Source organism: Nannobrachium achirus (assembly GCF_963921795.1).
Source record: "Nannobrachium achirus genome assembly, chromosome: 13".
In the NCBI taxonomy this organism is placed as follows: Eukaryota; Metazoa; Chordata; class Actinopteri; order Myctophiformes; family Myctophidae; genus Nannobrachium; species Nannobrachium achirus.
In genome coordinates this window covers 51,447,087-51,464,094 of record NC_137833.1, presented here as the reverse complement: position 1 = coordinate 51,464,094, position 17,008 = coordinate 51,447,087, and the positions used below count along the sequence as shown (strand labels likewise).

At 43.9% G+C, this 17,008-nt stretch overlaps 2 protein-coding genes across 2 annotated transcripts; both read left to right on the top strand.

Moving 5' to 3' along the window:
- Window positions 1-316: 316 nt before the first annotated feature.
- Window positions 317-6,398, top strand: chst3a (carbohydrate (chondroitin 6) sulfotransferase 3a; the record flags this gene model as incomplete). Its single annotated transcript, XM_080740219.1, has 5 exons — window positions 317-396; window positions 1,257-1,454; window positions 2,259-2,495; window positions 3,391-3,507; window positions 5,696-6,398. 5 exons carry the CDS (start codon window positions 317-319, stop codon window positions 6,396-6,398), a joined length of 1,335 nt encoding a protein of 444 aa, XP_080596345.1.
- Window positions 6,399-11,087: 4,689 nt separating this feature from the next.
- On the top strand, window positions 11,088-12,986 carry LOC308297408 (thimet oligopeptidase-like; the record flags this gene model as incomplete). The annotated part of the gene is made up of 1 exon (XM_080740818.1): window positions 11,088-12,986. The coding sequence occupies one exon, from the start codon at window positions 11,088-11,090 to the stop codon at window positions 12,984-12,986; it is 1,899 nt and encodes a 632-aa protein (XP_080596944.1).
- Window positions 12,987-17,008: the final 4,022 nt, after the last annotated feature.

The window sequence follows — 17,008 nt, the reverse complement described above, 5'->3', positions numbered from 1 at the left end:
GTTTTTGTTGACGAAATTGTCAATTTATGTAGTCATCATAGCTTAGTTTTCATTTCGTTTTTATTTTGTATTCGTCAGTGAAAAAAGGCAGTCGACAGACGTTTCTTGTCATAGTTTTAGTCGACGAAATCAACACACTGGTACATTAATGGTAAACGAGGCCTTTTACCTCCATCTGCTTTGTTCCAGAATGAGGCTTTGTGCGCTGAACGACGGCGATGCATGGAGGAGAGCTGAGTGAACACATTCCTTCAAGACAGGAGCCGTTGGCAAACACACACACTTCAGACATTATCTTCAAGGTCCACCGTTAAGAATGAAGACCAAGTATGCCATAATCTTCATCTGCATCGTGGCCCTGGTCATCATCGAAAAGGAGAGCAACATCTTATCACGGTGAGGGAGGTGGTGGCCTTCATATTGTAATGCGGACTGTCCATTTGGTTGCATTTGTACACTGCCAGAGAAAAACCTGTAAATATCGAATTGGTTCCTAGCTATCAATCATTTTGCTGGTGACCCCCCTGGAACCCCCACAAGGACCTTGGGGGGCCCCGGACCCCATTTTGAGAACCACTGTTGTAATGAATTCAATTCACTTCTCTGCAATTAAATTGCAGGTGCAACAGCAAAATCACAATTTGCATCTCCCGAATCACTCAACACAGACAAAAAGTAGAAAGAATTGAAAAGGACGTTTTTGGAGACATATACACAATTCATCCTATAACGCTAAAGCAAAGAAAGGCTATAAAATCTAATAATATAAAGGATTGAGTTATAGTAATTTAGATTTATGCAGTTGAGTCCTCACATGATGCTGGGGTACTGTATTGCAGTGGTTCCCAAACCTTTCAGGTCGAGACCCAAATGCAAGATTAGATGTTTGCCCGGGACCCAAACTAGATAAAACAGCAGATCTAGAAGTTTTCAACACAACGCTATTTTCACTACTTCTTAAACATTTGTTTTCTAATTTATGGAATTTCTTAGATTTGTATTTTACTTATTTATTGAGCATTATATCTTTTTTATTCATTAAAATATTAGCTTTTTGCCGAATGTTTTTGGAAAATGTTTTGACAAAATGTAGGAAACAAAAAATTAAGGTGCCCATAAAAATGTGTCCGCGATCCACAAATGGCTCGCGAACCCAGTGTTTGGGAACCAGTGCTGTATTGAATACTGTGCTTTATATGCTGAGGAGAATGAGCTCTTGTGAAACATGAGCTCATGGATCCGTGGTGTGTCATTAGAGTCTCCGATAAGCTGATCCAGAGGCAGACCCCGCAGCAGACCCCGCAGACCCCGCTGCTGGACTTCAGCAACAACTCCACCCACAATGGCTCTCTGGCCATGCTCAAGCTGCTGCTGTCCAGACTCACCAACATGAGGCTCAACTTCTCCATGCCCTCTGAGGAGCCCGAGGACGACGACATGGATAGTTGGAAAAAGTACTTGCATTTTTTTCACTATCAATATCAATATTGCAATATATAGAAATGCTCGGTTACAAGTAAAAAGTAAAGAATTCAAAATGTACTCGAGTAAAGGTACAAAAGTATTGGTATCGAAATGTACTTAAAGTACCAAAAGTAAAAGGGCGCATTAGGCAGAATGTCCCATTTCAGGTTTTCACATGTATAAATGTTTTTGAAAATAGCAGATCTACAAGCTCTGTGAGCTTGTAGATCGGCTATTTTCAAATGGTTGAAATGTATATAGGGCTGAAGTGGTTAATGTATGTTTTGTGATAATAATCCAAATCTACAAAGTAACTTAGTAACTAAAGTTTTAAAATAAATGTGGAGGAAATATTGGAAATATTGGAAGAAGTACAAATACCTCGGAATTGTACTTAAAGGTGAGTGATTTCATTTAAATTTCAGTTTCAGTTTTCATGTAGGTGACAGGTGGGGGCCTTCCTCCAATCATGATCAAGTGGGGGCAGGCCTTGGTGCGCATAAGGCCCGCCCCCAGTTGACCACTATTGGAGGAAGGCCCCACTCTATACTGATTGGAGGAAAACCTGTCTCCTCCACCAAAACTGAAACAGCTTTTTTCTCCTCACAGGAGATAAGGCGGAAGTCCAAACATGGACCAAAACTCTACAGTAACTAGTACTATGAGAACATAGACCCATTTTGTTAGGTCCATTTGGTTCCATTTGTACACTGTTTTGAATTAAATTAAATCACTTACCCTACCTTTAACAGCTTTAAATGTACTTAGCTACTTTTACGCCACTTGCCTTACAGCCAGAGCGGCGGCCACAAGCACATCCTGCTGCTGGCCACGACCCGGACGGGCTCCTCGTTCGTGGGAGAGTTCTTCAACCAGCACGGCGACAACATGTTCTACCTGTTCGAGCCCCTGTGGCACGTGGAGCGCATGCTGACGCTGGCCACCGGGGGCACCAACGGCACGGTGTCGGCGGGCATCTACAAGGACGTCCTCCAGGGACTGTTGCTGTGCGACTTCGCCCCCCTGGAGAGGTACTTTCTTTATTCTTTATTCGGATCCTCATTAGCTTCGGCTGCCACGGTCGCTAGTCTTCCTGGGGTGGGGTCCACACAAAACATCGCAACACAAACAACATTCAATGTTCAAACAAACAGCAACTGACACTCGTCAGTAAGTTACGCTATTAATGCCAACAATAAAATACAGGAACATAGGTTAAACATCATGTACAAAACAATATTGCTTATTTCAGTTGTGTGGTCTCTCTATTTGTTTAATATCTCTATTAAATAAGTATTTGGTTTTGATATGTTTCATATTTTAAGGTAATGAGTTCCATTGTTGGGTGTGTTTTTTGAATTCCCAAATACCCTAAGATTACCTGTCTATTTTGATAACTATGTTTTAGACCTGCATGCAATAATTGATCTCTAAAGCAATGTGGCTTCCCCTCAATAACTGCATTTCTGTTAAAAGTTATAACACTAGATGTTATCTTAGCCTCAACAGTTAAGGCTTTATCAGAGTCCAAGGTGAAGGGCTCTCACCTCAACTTTTAGGTGATACGCTATCACCTAAAAATGAGAAAACAATCATAGTCATGGTGAAGCCCTATCACCGTGACTCTGTCTCTGAAACCAGGAGGCACGCTCATTGGTCTAGATCAACCAATCAGTGAACGGGGTGATGGGGAGATGTCTGAAAGTAAAAACAGAGAAGACATGTCTACGTCCGCGGTGATGGCTCTTCACCGCGGCTAATGACGTAATGTTGTAGTTTTCTGACTTTAAAAGACTACACTGCGGTGATAGCTTATCACCGCGGTGTGTACTATGATAACCCCTTTACAGTAACCATATCAAACTGTGGTGCATCCTTGACACAAGCAATTAAGTGCTAATCTTGCAGCTCTGTTTTGTGCTATAGGTACATCTCTCCGTCACCACAGGACCACGTGACGCCCGCGCTGTTCCGCAGAGAGTCCAGCATGTCGCTCTGCGAAGAGCCCGTCTGCTCGCCGGTGGTCAAGGACGTGTTTGAGAGGTATTGCTGATTTCTCTGGATATGCTCTACTGATAAGACCCGAAACGCGTCTGTGTTACTTTAGATTGCAACCACTTAAACCATTATTTTATACTTTAGCTATTTAAAAAATAGCAGATATACAAGCTCATTGCGCAGCACCGAGTGCCATGCTACGAGCTTGTAGATCTGCTATTTGAGAAAAATCTTGAAAATGTGTGCAAATCTTTGAATACATATCTTTTTTAAAGCGAACATTTGTAACTCAAATCTTTGCTTCTGGGGGGTCCCTGGAACAACATATTTTGAAATGGGGGTCCGTGGCCAAATACATATGATTATGGGGGTCCTTGTCATGAAAACGTTTGAGAACCACTGATGATAGAAACATGAGTTTTTCAAAAACCTTTAGAAGGCATTTGTAGAATCAGCCTCAGGTCTTAAAGGATATAGTGCCTCATGGGCCAGCTGTGCAGAACAGGTTTGGTCTGCAATGTATGTCTGTAAGTTCCCACCAGGGGCGTCACAAGGGGGGGAAAGTGGGACTGAGTTACTAGGGCCCAAGGTGGAGGGAACCTTAATTGCGACCGTCAGGGAGAAGTTTACTATGAAAACCTCCACCGGCCATCCGTCCGTCACACGTCACACGTCACACCTTTGTTTGTGTACGGTGTGATGTCATATATCTTCAGTATGACATCACACCACATGTGTACACAAACCTTTGTGTACGTTGCTGTGGCAACAGTCTGTTGTTGCTGGTCTGTTAGTGTACGTTAGCAACCACCTTAGCAACCATGGTTTTACCCTAGCAACCAACTGTTTACCCTAGCAACCAACTGTTTACCATAGCAACCATGTTTTTTTACCCTAGCAACCAACTGGGCATAAAAGGGATTCTGTTAGGGATCTCCATATATGGGCATAAAAGGGATTCTGTTAGGGATCTCCATATATGGGCATAAAAGGGATTCTGTTAGGGATCTCCATATATGGGCATAAAAGGGATTCTGTTAGCTGTTAGTGATCTCCATATATGGGCATAAAAGGGGGGCTGTTAGGGATCTCCATATATGGGCATAAAAGGGATTCTGTTAGGGATCTCCATATATGGGCATGAAAGGGATTATGTTAGGGATCTCCATATATGGGCATAAAAGGGATTGTATCCCAGATGATGCCCTGTTAGGAGATCCACACTAACAGAATCCATATATGGTCCTACCGACAGCTGCTATAAGCCAACCCTGGCGATAAGGTCTGAGTCGAAGAAATGCTTCTTTCCTGGCAAGAATTGCCCCTTTATACTGTAGGGCTCGTTTGTGTATTGTATGACATCACGCCACATCATCGGCTGAGGACTGTGTGATGTCATCATATCTCCATAAATGGAGACATAAGTTGCTCATGCCCAAATATGGGCTGGTGAGGTCAGACTTAGTGTGATGCGTAGGTTATCTCCATATATGGAGATTCAACTTCAATGAGTAACCATGGCAAACCATTGTTTTACCATTGGTAAAACAAACTTTTGGCCTATTTGTGGAGATAAGCGACCAACGGTCGCTTATCTCCCGATTAGGGAGTCTTACTGGTTATATATACCTTAAAGCTATACTGTGTAAGTTGCTAAACTAGTGGTCAGTAGCGGTATTGCTTTTTTCGTCCGTTTTTCGCCCGGAATCGTCGCGGACCACCGCCGCGGACCACCGGAGCGGCGCTGTAAACTACCGCGACCGATACAAATCCGTGAGGGGTAGAACGCATGGTAGAACGTAATTTTCTGGCCAGGATTTGGGGATTAAGAGGTTAAGAATCCTTCATCATGGTAAACACTGTAGCTGAGCGAAGCTACTTCCTGAAGACACGGCAGATAAGCTGTGATTGGCCGGTAGTGTATCATGTGTGTATGATCCGCGATGTGATTGGCCAACGTATACACAACGTATACAGATGATGCAGATGCCAACGCTATTTTTCCACGAAAACCAGACCCCGGCCAGGATCATAGAAAACATATAAAGAGAAGGCTTTAGAAGCTAAAAATAATGGAGTGGGTGTTCTAAAACTTTAGCGATTTAACTGTTAGGACAATTTTAAGATTTGTTTTATAAAAAAAGTTACATGGTATAACTTTAACTATTGAACAATAGCAGATATACAAGCTCACAGCCGTGTTTACAGCCATGTCCCTCTCTTCTTCCCCCAGGTACCACTGCAAGACGCGCCGCTGCGGGCCTCTCAACCTGACCCTGGCGTCTGAGTCCTGCCTCGCCAAGGAGCACCGCGCCATCAAGACGGTGCGCGTGCGCCAGCTGGACAGCCTGCGCCCCCTGGTGGAGGACCCCCGCCTGGACGTGCGCGTCATCCAGCTGGTGCGGGACCCCCGCGCCATCCTGGCCTCGCGCATGGTGGCCTTCTCCTCCAAGTACCAGACGTGGAAGGCGTGGGCGCAGGACGGCCGCGTGCCCGAGGACGACGAGGAGGTGAAGCGGCTGCAGGGTAACTGCGACCACATCCGCAGGTCGGCCGAGGTGGGGCTGAGCCGGCCCCGCTGGCTGCGGCGGCGCTACATGCTGGTGCGCTACGAGGACATCGCCCGCTACCCCATGCAGAAGGCCGAGGAGATGTACCGCTTCGCGGGGATACCGTTCAGCGCGCAGGCCCGCGAGTGGATCCTGCGGAACACGCAGACCACGCAGTCGGCGAGCGGGGTCTACTCCACCCAGAAGAACTCCTCGGAGCAGGCGGAGAAGTGGAGGCTCAGCATGCCGTTCAAGCTGGCCCAGGTGGTGCAGAGGGTGTGCGGGCCCACCATGGAGCTGTTCGGGTACCGCTTCGTGGACGACGAGAAGACGCTGGTCAACAGGTCCGTCAGCCTGCTCGAGGACAAGCTGTTTTACTTGTCGTAGCGAGAGGTTGCCGCTTTTGGTTGTTGCGGGAGGGCGGACAGCGGGCAAAAAGGGTACCGTCCTGTCTCTGCACCCAAAGGTGTCCCGGGACGAGATGAGATTTATCCCGCTGCTTTACCAGTGATCGGAGATTTGATCCACGTACTGTAGAACTATGTCAAATGATCCACGCTTACCGGTTATGTGCCTCAATGACACTCTTTCCAGGAAATATAAGGGATAACATTCATTGTGCCATGAATCTGAACATTTTTGTATCGAAACGTATCACTTGAAAAACATATTTATTTTAAGGTGCTTGTTTTTTTCAAATGGCTATAGAGTAGTGTTTGAATGTCATTGCCTATAAACTATACAGTATTTCACATGAATTGAATGAGCATTGAAGCAAGCTAAGTACGTCATTATTCTATTGGAGGAGCGTATGCAGTTTTATCGATAGTCCCTCCCCATCAGGGCTGATAACCATAGTGCTGTGCCCTGTCAGTAAAATTGGCGCATATGCATTTTGAATGTGTGCGAATGTGTAAAGTAAGATCCTCAGTGTTAATTTAAAGGGGCCCCACCATGCTTTTCAAAATATATATTTTGTATAAATATTGGTCCATAATACGGTTTTATACAGGTTTTAGCCTAAACAACCACTCGGATATTGAAATTTCATGTTCTGTCTGTCTGTCTGTCTCTAATTCCAAGCCGATCCAATACCAAAATGCCCTTTGTTGGCAACGGGGCACTGTCTTTAGGCTAAAATTGGAACGATGCATGGTACCATGATGAGAACCATGTAGAGTCAATCTAATTCAAGACAATTTTTGTACCGGTTTACCTCATGGTTCCACTTCATAAGTCTCAATAGAATATAGCCTCCCAAAAAGTACCGCCCCCTTCTCTAGGGGGCCCAATAGGAAATGATCCCATTTTTGACATAAGCAAGGGGCCGATTTCAAAAGAGTACCGTTCAGACACGTCCATTCAGAAAATCACTGAAATGAAAAGCAAGGCTGAGAGTTAATGAATGGGGTTTTTGGGGGGCTGGAAGAGACACTGGGTAGACCAAAAAACAAGAAAAAAAATTCATGGTGGGGCCTCTTTAACTCTGATCTGTGTTGTATTTAAGTCTGTGTTAAATTAATACTCAGGATTTTACTGTGAGAGAGAAAATACGGACGAATGCTTGTATTGTATGGTTCTTAAAATTAGTTCTACAAACACCCAAACCCGTCTGCTGTTTCTGCAGTAGACAGAGCCATCATTAGAACACACAAGACAACCTGTTTATTATAGAACGGATATAATGTGATGATAGGGCTTTAAAATATTTGACTCAGGTGAAGTTGCAGTAATGTGAAATTGTATTTTGTGACGTCTATGCTATTCTGTGTGTCTTTGGTCTGCCACGGGGCATACTGTGCCAAAATGATGTTCTTGATGTCATCATCAGACAAATGCCATATTATTATTATTCTTAATCATCAATCTTGGGCCATCCATACCCAAAATGCCATAGGGCAGGGGTCTTCAACAGGGGGTCCGGGACCCCTAGGGGGTCCTCAGAATTGCTACAGGGGGTCCTCCAAATCTTTGAGTGATAGAAACTTTTTTTTCTCCTTTTTTATATTAACCACTTAGTTGAAACCTAGTATCCATATTCGGAGAACTTTAGCCAAAAATAGCCGATCTACAAGATCACAACGCCTCGCGTTGTGAGCTTGTAGATCGGCTATTTTCGGCAAAGAGGTTGGTGTAGAGGGGAAAAAGAGCAGACTAAGTACAGAGTGAAAGGTCAAGTTTATTAAGAATTGACGGTTCAAGTGGTTAAATATCTGAAAACACAAATTGACATGAATCCAAAATACACTGATGATTGTGCCGTCAAACGATTAAACTATATGGAATCTATAGGTTGTGGGGGTCCCTGCTTCATCTCTCTCTCAACTAAGGGGTCCTTGGCCTGAAAACATTGAAGACCCCTGCCATAGGGGGGAAAAAAAGAGGATGAATAGGGATTAATTAAAGATATTCAATGCTTATATGAAATCAAGTGCGTTGCTACCGTAACCTCCCATAAAATGCAGGTACTGTGGCTTTACAGTTTACACAACATCGCCCCTGACAGAAACCTTGTATCTCCATTATGTATTTATTTATTTATTTCCGAAAATGAATGCCCTACTTCATCATACTACGGTGTCACGCAAAAGTAGCAAAAATAGGGAACCTGTAAGCTCACAGCGCGTTGCAAGGTGATGCGTTTGAGCTTGTAGATCAGCTATTTTTGCTATTTAAAGCGATATTTCACTTAAAAAAAAAAGAAAACGTTGGGTAATTTTATTGTCTAATCAGGCTTTTTAAGTTGATCAATTCAGCATTTAGATATTTGAAATTCATTCTATCAGACACGCCCCCTTGCTAACCCATTGTAACGTTTTAACCATGATAGATTCATTGAAAACACCCAAACTTGGTTCTGGTGATTCATACTGCTCTCCTAATACGTGAGGAGGCCATGTTTTTTCCGGAACCGAGGACGGGTGTTTTTGATTAATCTATCCACAACTTTCCAACATCCCATCGTGCATTGCGCAGGCAGAATGTGCAGGCAGCTTCCGGCGCCGCAGCCGAGTGTGATCTACAAGCTCACAACGGTTGAATCTGCGACGCGACGTGAGCTTGTATGTCTGCTGTTAACCGGAAGTGTCCTGCAAATAATGCTACCGTAAATATTCGCGGAAACAGGTGGATAATGGTTAAAATGGAGTTTAAAGTTACAGTGGGTTTGTATTAGAAGGGGATGTGTCTGATAAAATGAATATCAAATATCTAAATACTGAATCAAGAAACCTAAAAACTGTCCTGGGTGCTCCCAAATGCCTGATTATACATGACTGATAAAATGACCCAACGTTTTTTTCTTTTTTTTTTTTTAGTTCTTTTCTTTTTTTTTGAGAAAAAAGTGAAAATGTGGGTTTTATAAATATTTAATAATGAAAGGTATTAACAACCAGAGCGTGTGACTTCTAATTTAATTTCCTGGGAAGTGACGGTTTTGGACATACAAGGTTTCCACCCGACGGCGATGACATGTAAAAATGTAGCTCCTACAGTATAAAGCTCCATTGACCCCCGGGAGCAGCCCTACACATACTGTTGAACCCGTACATGATGAAGGTACGCACTGTGGATCTCCTTCAATGGCGGCATTATATTCTGTTTGGCTCAGGCTGACTAGTGCTGCCGTGCTGGTCATGGAAATATGCGCTCTATTACCGTAGGAGGTAGATTATACAGTCGGCTTTAATGGCCTTACAGTGTTGAAAACCGTCAGTTGTGAGAATAAAAAGGAGTTGGCAAGCCGCGAGTTGTCCAGAGTCATTTACTGTTACGTTATGCACATGGTGGTGGCAGTGTTCATTTAGTTGAATAAGACTAAAAGACTAAGATTTTGATATTTAGTCGACTGAGACTAGACTAAGGCTAAAGAACTTCAGGTGACTAAAACAGGTCGAAAGCTAAATGGTTGATTGATTGATTGATTGAAGGCTTTATTAGAAGTTTGCATAGGAAAATGTACAGTTTCATGACGGTACAGTTCACTGGTACAAGGTCTACTAAAAGGAGATCCATGAAAAGACTAAGCTTATTTCAACAGGAAACCATTTAAGTATCTCATATAACATTGAATGACAGACAAATAGAACACAGTACTATGCAGTAGATATGTAAAGAAAAGGGGAAAAAAAGAAAACAGTAAGTCTAAACAAACAGTAAGTATATACAAGGAAGGGGCAGGGGAGGGTAGGGTTGGAGGGTTGGGCTAGGTTTTTACCAGTTGCGAACAGCTGCTGCCTGTAAGTGGTTTTTCAGGGCAATTTTAAAGGATGCTAGTGATCCACACTCCTTTATGGCCTTCGGTAAGGCATTCCACATTTTTTTGGTATAGCAGAAAATGTTATTCCAGTGGTTCTCAACCAGTGGTCCGGGGACCACCAGTGGCCATTTGGTTTCATTTTACACTATCAAGTGTTAAACATCTATAAGGGTCCATTTGGTTACCAACTCTCCACCATTTAGCTGGGGACCACCTGGAACCCCCTCAAGTCCCCGCCCTGCAAGCCAAATGACGTCATGATGACGTTATGATAACGCCCTCCAGTGACGTTCAGAACTAGGCCAGATCACAGCCCATATGGGGATAATCTTGACGTCATTACAAGGACGTCATATGCACTATAGGATTATTGTTATTGTTTGTAATGTTAGTTGAAATATGAGCATATAAGGTTATATTCTGGCACATATCTGACTAGTTATGACTATCATGCAGGGGTCTCCATATATGGGTAACTGGTCCGATACATCACTGACGAGACATGGCGCGACCTCGCCCTTTAGGGCCAGTTCGCTTGTCGCCCTGAGGCATCTTACTAGTATGTGAACCGTCACAGCTTGACCATATCTCTGTATGTCTGTAACGCCTGACACTGTGGTTCCCCTGACACATCACAGGTGACATCACAGTGATGTCAGATACTCAGAGCAGGGATCTCCATATTAATAAATGGCTGACATCACAGGTGATGTCATCAATAGTAATATGACTTCATAAACTGACCTGGAGTAAAGGAAACCCCTTCGTGTTGCAATCCACCCCTCCAAGAAGACATTGACATCCAAATGGATACACGGATGGGAGCTACAGGAGAGGTGGATCTCAGCAACCCTGCTCTGGTCTGCACCGAGAACCACCTGCGCTGGGATCTGAGCCCCGAACAGATCCGGCAGATGTCTGACGAGCTCATCACCAACACCAAGAAGGTGCTCGCCACCGTGGGGTCCCTGGACCTGGACAGAGTGACCTTCAACAACACTCTGAAGGCCCTGGCTGACATGGAAACTGAGTACTATGTACAGAGGAAATTGTTGGACCTCCTTTTAGATTTGTCTCCCAGTATCGAGGTGAGGACCGCCAGCACAGAAGCATATGAGAAGCTGTATAAGTTTGAGAAGACGTTCATGAGCATGACAGTGACAATCTACAAGAGGATTCTTGCTCTGGGATTGAAGGTGGATGGAGACAGTCTTAGTGCAGAGGATAAGAGATACGTGGAGATGCTGGTTGGAAAAAGTTTCATAGAGATACAATCTGAGATGGAAAGGATTAAGCGTCTAAGCAATCTAACAATCACAAAGGCGGTTGCACCACGGGGGATTCGAATTCGTAGTCAAAAGGCTAAGAAATACAAGGGGAAACAACAAGCAGAACAAATTCCTTGCATGCACACCCGCGTCTTGCAGTTGTTGGAGGAATGTGCTCAACAGAGAGCTTTGCAGGGCTTCTGCTACACCTTTGCTGATGTCTGCAACAAAGACATAAACATGGCACCGTCTGCCGACATAGTCTACGACTTCCTGGAGGTTTTGGCCCATAAGCTGAAGCCACTGGGAGACAAAGAGAGAGCGAATCTCCTCAAACTAAAGGAGGATGAGTTTGGGCCATTCTATGGAGGGCTGTGTAAGGAGGACCTGAAATACTACAAGGCCCAGGTGGTAAAGAACCAGTATGGAGTGGATCATGACCAGTTGAAGGAGTATTTTCCCTTGGAGGTTGTGACCCAGGGTATGATGGACATCTGCCAGGACCTGCTGGGTCTGTCCTTCAGCCTGGTGCACGGCGCCCCCGTGTGGCATCCAGACGTCACTCTGTACCTCGTCACCGACCGCTCCTCTGGAGAGACAGTCGGACACGTCTACCTTGACCTGTTCTCCAGAGAGGGAAAGGACATGAAACATGGTGGATTCTGCTTCCCGCTGCAGCCCGGCTGTCTGCTGCCAGATGGGCGAAGACAGATTGTTGTCGCTGCCGTAGTGACCAAGTTTAGCAAACCCATGGCCGACGCCCCCTGCCTGCTGGAACACAGCAATGTGGAAACCTTATTCCATGAGTTTGGTCATGCCATGCACTTCCTCTGTGCTCAGGTCGACTACGCTGTGTTCAATGCGTTCAACGTGGGGCGGGACTTTGTGGAGGCTCCGTCCCAGATGTTGGAGAACTGGGTTTGGGAGAAGGAACCGCTGCAGAGAATCTCTAAACACTACAAGACGGGAGCTCCCATTCCTGACGACCTGCTGGACAAACTCATGGAGTCTCGCCTCGCCAACATCGGTATGAACACCCTGCAGTGGATAGTCTGGGCTAAATTGGACCAGGCTCATCACACCCCTGATGGGGACCTGAGATCAAGAAATCCATATGTATCCCTTAAAGAAAGTATTTCCGAGGAACACGGAAGGCTCTGCGAGGAGATTCTGGGAGTCCCTGTTTCTCAAAGGACAGATATAACAGCTTACCTGAAGGCATGGGGCCCTGGTGCGTATCGCTACCTGTGGAGCCAGGTGTACTCCATGGACATGTTCTACAGCCGTTTCAAACGGGACGGAATCCTGAACCCTAAGGTGGGTCTGGACTACAGGAACTGCATCCTGAAGCCTGGTGCCTCTAAGGACGCCGAGGAGATGCTGAAGAACTTCTTGGGTCGTGAACCCAACGAGGAAGCGTTCCTCCTGAGCAGAGGAATAACGGTTTAAAAAAGATAAGTCGGCAGGTTTCTAGTGTGCTCTCAGAGACCCTAACCATAAGTGACCACGGCTGGTGGAAAGGTCCTCCTTTTCAGAACCTCTCCCTCCGCTATGCTGCTCCGAGATGAGGTTGTCATCCACAATCGTTCGGTTGTGGGGAAGCCCCACCGTTCGCGAACTCTTCCTACCTTTTGTGAACATTCTATCCAAAAAGTAAAGGTCCTATACCGGTCTCTCAGGTGTTTACCTCTCAAGCGTGGAAGAAAATCGAACAGCGTGTTGAAATAAAGAGTTTATATTGCTCATTTTGTAGGCCGGTGCATTATTTTCCCCACTACCTCATCTAGCTAGCTTTAGCTGCTAGTGTGTCTCGAAGCTAGCTAGATGAGGTGTGTGTCTTGCCGTTAACACAGAGAGCATTACATTTGCCATTTCCTGGGATCGCTACAAGGAAATGGTTCTTATATTCAGTGACTATAATTGTTAGCCAGCCTGAAACCAGTGTTTGTGGTTTTATATAGACATTGTGTGTCACATTAGTGTCACAGAACTAAAACAACGGCGCGTGTGGACACTTAAGGACATCAGCATCCTCTGTAGAAAGGATACAGAAACAGTTCACGTGCGTGTATTTGTGTGTTTGTGGAAATTAGCGGATACAGTGAGCTGAGTTTAGACAGGATATAAGCCCTGCACAGTAAATAGAAACCAGGCTTTCCACAGGTACACTAGCTGTGTACAGTGGTGGAAAAAGTATTCACTTCTTTTTCTTTTTTTTTTTACTTAAGTAAAAGTATCAATACTGCAATAGGCAGTGGTGGGAAAAGTACTCACATTTCTTACTTAAAGGATTACTTCACCACTTTTCAACCTATCTTCATATAATAGGTCCTCACTAATGTTCATAATAAAATTGCAAAAAAAAAAAGAAAAAAAAATCTACTTGTTCCAAGTCTCTTGGGGGAGCTCTGGGAAGTTCAGAAATCCAGTCTTGTGACATCATCAATGGGGAATCCAAGCTAATAGAAAATGCAGGCTTTCTATTCCCGAAAAGTTGCAATGTTAAAGTAATAGAAATCAAAAATATTTTTTTCAAAAATATTGTTTAAAAAAAGAATCTGTCAAACAATGATGTCACAAGACTATGGATGTCTGAACTTCCCACAGCTCTCCTAAGAGACTTGGACCGAGTAGATTTATTTTTCTTTTGCAATGTTATTATGAACAAGTGAGGACCTAATATGAAGATAGGTTGAAAAGTGGAAAAGTCCTTTTTTAAGTAAAAGTATCAATACTGCAATGTAGAAATACTCTCGTTACAAGTAAAAGTTCGGAATTCAAAATGTACTTGAGCAAAAGTACACAAGTATTGGCATCAAAATGTACTTAAAGTACCCAAAGTAGAAAGCACTCGTTATGCAGAACTATTTGAAGTTTTCAAATCTTTTGAAAATAGCAGATCTACAAGCTCACAATGTGTCACATCATGAAGCATTGTGATAATAATAATCAAGTGGAGCAACTGTATGGGCAGAGGCTCTTCCTAAATACCCTCACACAGATGACATGTGTACAGGCATGTTACAGTGTCGTACAAGATTGTCATGGTTGAAACTAATTGCCATGTTGACTCACTTTAATCTGTAAATTGTCTATATGAATGAAGATGGGTCACAAACTAAAGAGAAAGGGCGACAGTGGAGAGAAACAGGAAATGGCAGGATAGCCTTAATATGATAAGTGCGGTATACTCCAAAGAAGGTCTCAGCAAGAAGAGTCACCAACGTCATTTTCGTCATTTTAGGCTCCATGGGACGCCGCCATGACACTTTGGGTGGCGGAAGTGCCACCCAAAATAACATTAGCGTCTATGAGCACTTCGTCACTTCCGCCACCCAAAAGTGTCATGGCGGCGTCCAGGCGGGGTCCCATGGTGTGCCAACTTCCGGGTGTTGTCCCTTCCTGCCTAACCTTCCTTGGTATACTCTACTAGGTGAGCTCCCTAATCAAATGCTTCTGTAGAACCTTCACTTATGTGAATGACAGTAGAACTGTTATGGACACTTTCTAAAAAGTGTCCATAACCGAGTGCCGCGCTGCAAGCTTGTAGATCTGCTATTTTTGAAAAATTGAGAAAATTTGTCTTTTGAATCCTTCTAAGGTTTTTTGGAAAAAACCTATGTTTCTATGTCAGCAATCTGGCCAGCCATCGTCAAAGAAAAGGTCCTTTTCACTTAACTGGAGCTCAGTTAGTCTGTTCTTGAGAGACTACTGTGGTTCTCAAACCTTTTCATGTGAAGGACCCACAAACTGATATTTATTTGGCCACGGACCCCCCATCTCAAAATATTTAGTTCCAGGGAACACCCCCAGAAGCAAAATTTGAGTTACAAACGTTCGCTTAAAAAATACATATATTCAAAGATTTGCACCCATTTTCACGACTTTTTCAAAAATAGCAGATCTACAAGCTTGCAGCGCGGCACTCGGTGCCGCGCTGTGAGCTTGTAGATCTGCTATTTTTCAATAGCTAAAGCATTCTTTAAATAGTAGGTAGGTGTAACTATGTGAGAAAAACCCGCAGATCAACTCTTATTAGGCTGATAGACCAGCGTTTCAGACAACTTGTCGGCCCGATTTGTACTTTGTGCCAGTCTGTGCCAACTAAATGCCACAGACTGAAAGAGTCTGAAGACGTCTGATTGGAGGAGAGTCACCTTTACAGTACAGTTGGCTTTTGTTTCTTAGACTTGGAGGAGCATCCATCACGTTGTTCTTCCACAGACGTTCCTCCCCCTCATGCAGCCACCCAGGGACGTGCAGTAGAATGTTAGAGAGGCAGGGGCTGACATTTCTAAAAGGGCCTTTTGGTGAAAATCTTGAAAATAGCAGACCTCCAAGCCGGCTATTTTCGATGCTTGATTTCTACACAGGCAGGTTGCCCTGCAGGCCTGGACAAACATGTGAACAGTGGAGGAAAAAGTACTCAAATGTTTTACTTAGTAAACGTATCAATACTGCAATATAAATACTCTGTTACAAAGTAGAAGTCCAAAATTCAAAATGTACTTGAGTAAAAGTACAAAAGTACTATTGAAAATAGCAGATCTACAAGCTCATTTGAAAAACAGCCTAGGTATAAAATAGGGCTAAAGTCAAATATACATGTTCTTTTTTTTTTTTTTAAGATTTGTTTTTTGGGGCTTTTATGCCTTTATTGATAGTACAGTAGACTGACAGGAACTGGGGGGAGAGATGGGGAGTGACACGCGGCAAAGGTCATCCGGATCGGGAATCGAACCGGCGACGCCGGCAGGCATCCATGCCTTTGTGGCGGTGCCTAAGTGGTATGCGCCTTGACCAGTAGGCCACCGGGCGCCCCAAATGTACATGTTTAATAATGTTATAATTTATATCTGCAAAGTGACTAGTAACTAAAGGTTTCAAATAATTGTAGTGGAGCAAAAGTACAATATTTGCCTCTGAGATGTAGTGGAGTAGAGTATTGGAAATTGTAAATAGGCTACTCAAGTAAAGTACAAATATCTCAAAATTGCTCTCTCTCTTTCTCTCTCTCTCTCTCTCTCTCTCTCTCTCTCTCTCTCTCTCTCTCTACTCTCTCTCTCTCTCTCTCCCAGCTGTTCATCCCAAACAGAACCCGCTCAGAGAATATGCTTCAATCGGTTATTATGAGCTAATCATGGGAACTGTACAACAACAGATGTGAGAATAAGATCCGAAACCTTTTCCCAACAGCCGATCATTCTCAGTTTAGACGTTCAACAGATGCTCTTCTCCAGATCTCCTTACAAAGCTAAGCCCAACCCCATGCCAGATCTGTGGGTTCAAATGCCAAATCCTGATGTGGGAGAGTTCTAGACCACTGATGTTTTGATCTATTTTGATCTACAAGCTCATAATGCATGACGTGTTGTGATGTGATGCATTTTCTTCTTTTTTTAATGTTCACCTAAATAATGACGTGCCAAAAAAAATAGTGACGCCAGGTTTTAAGTGGCTTTACAAATCGT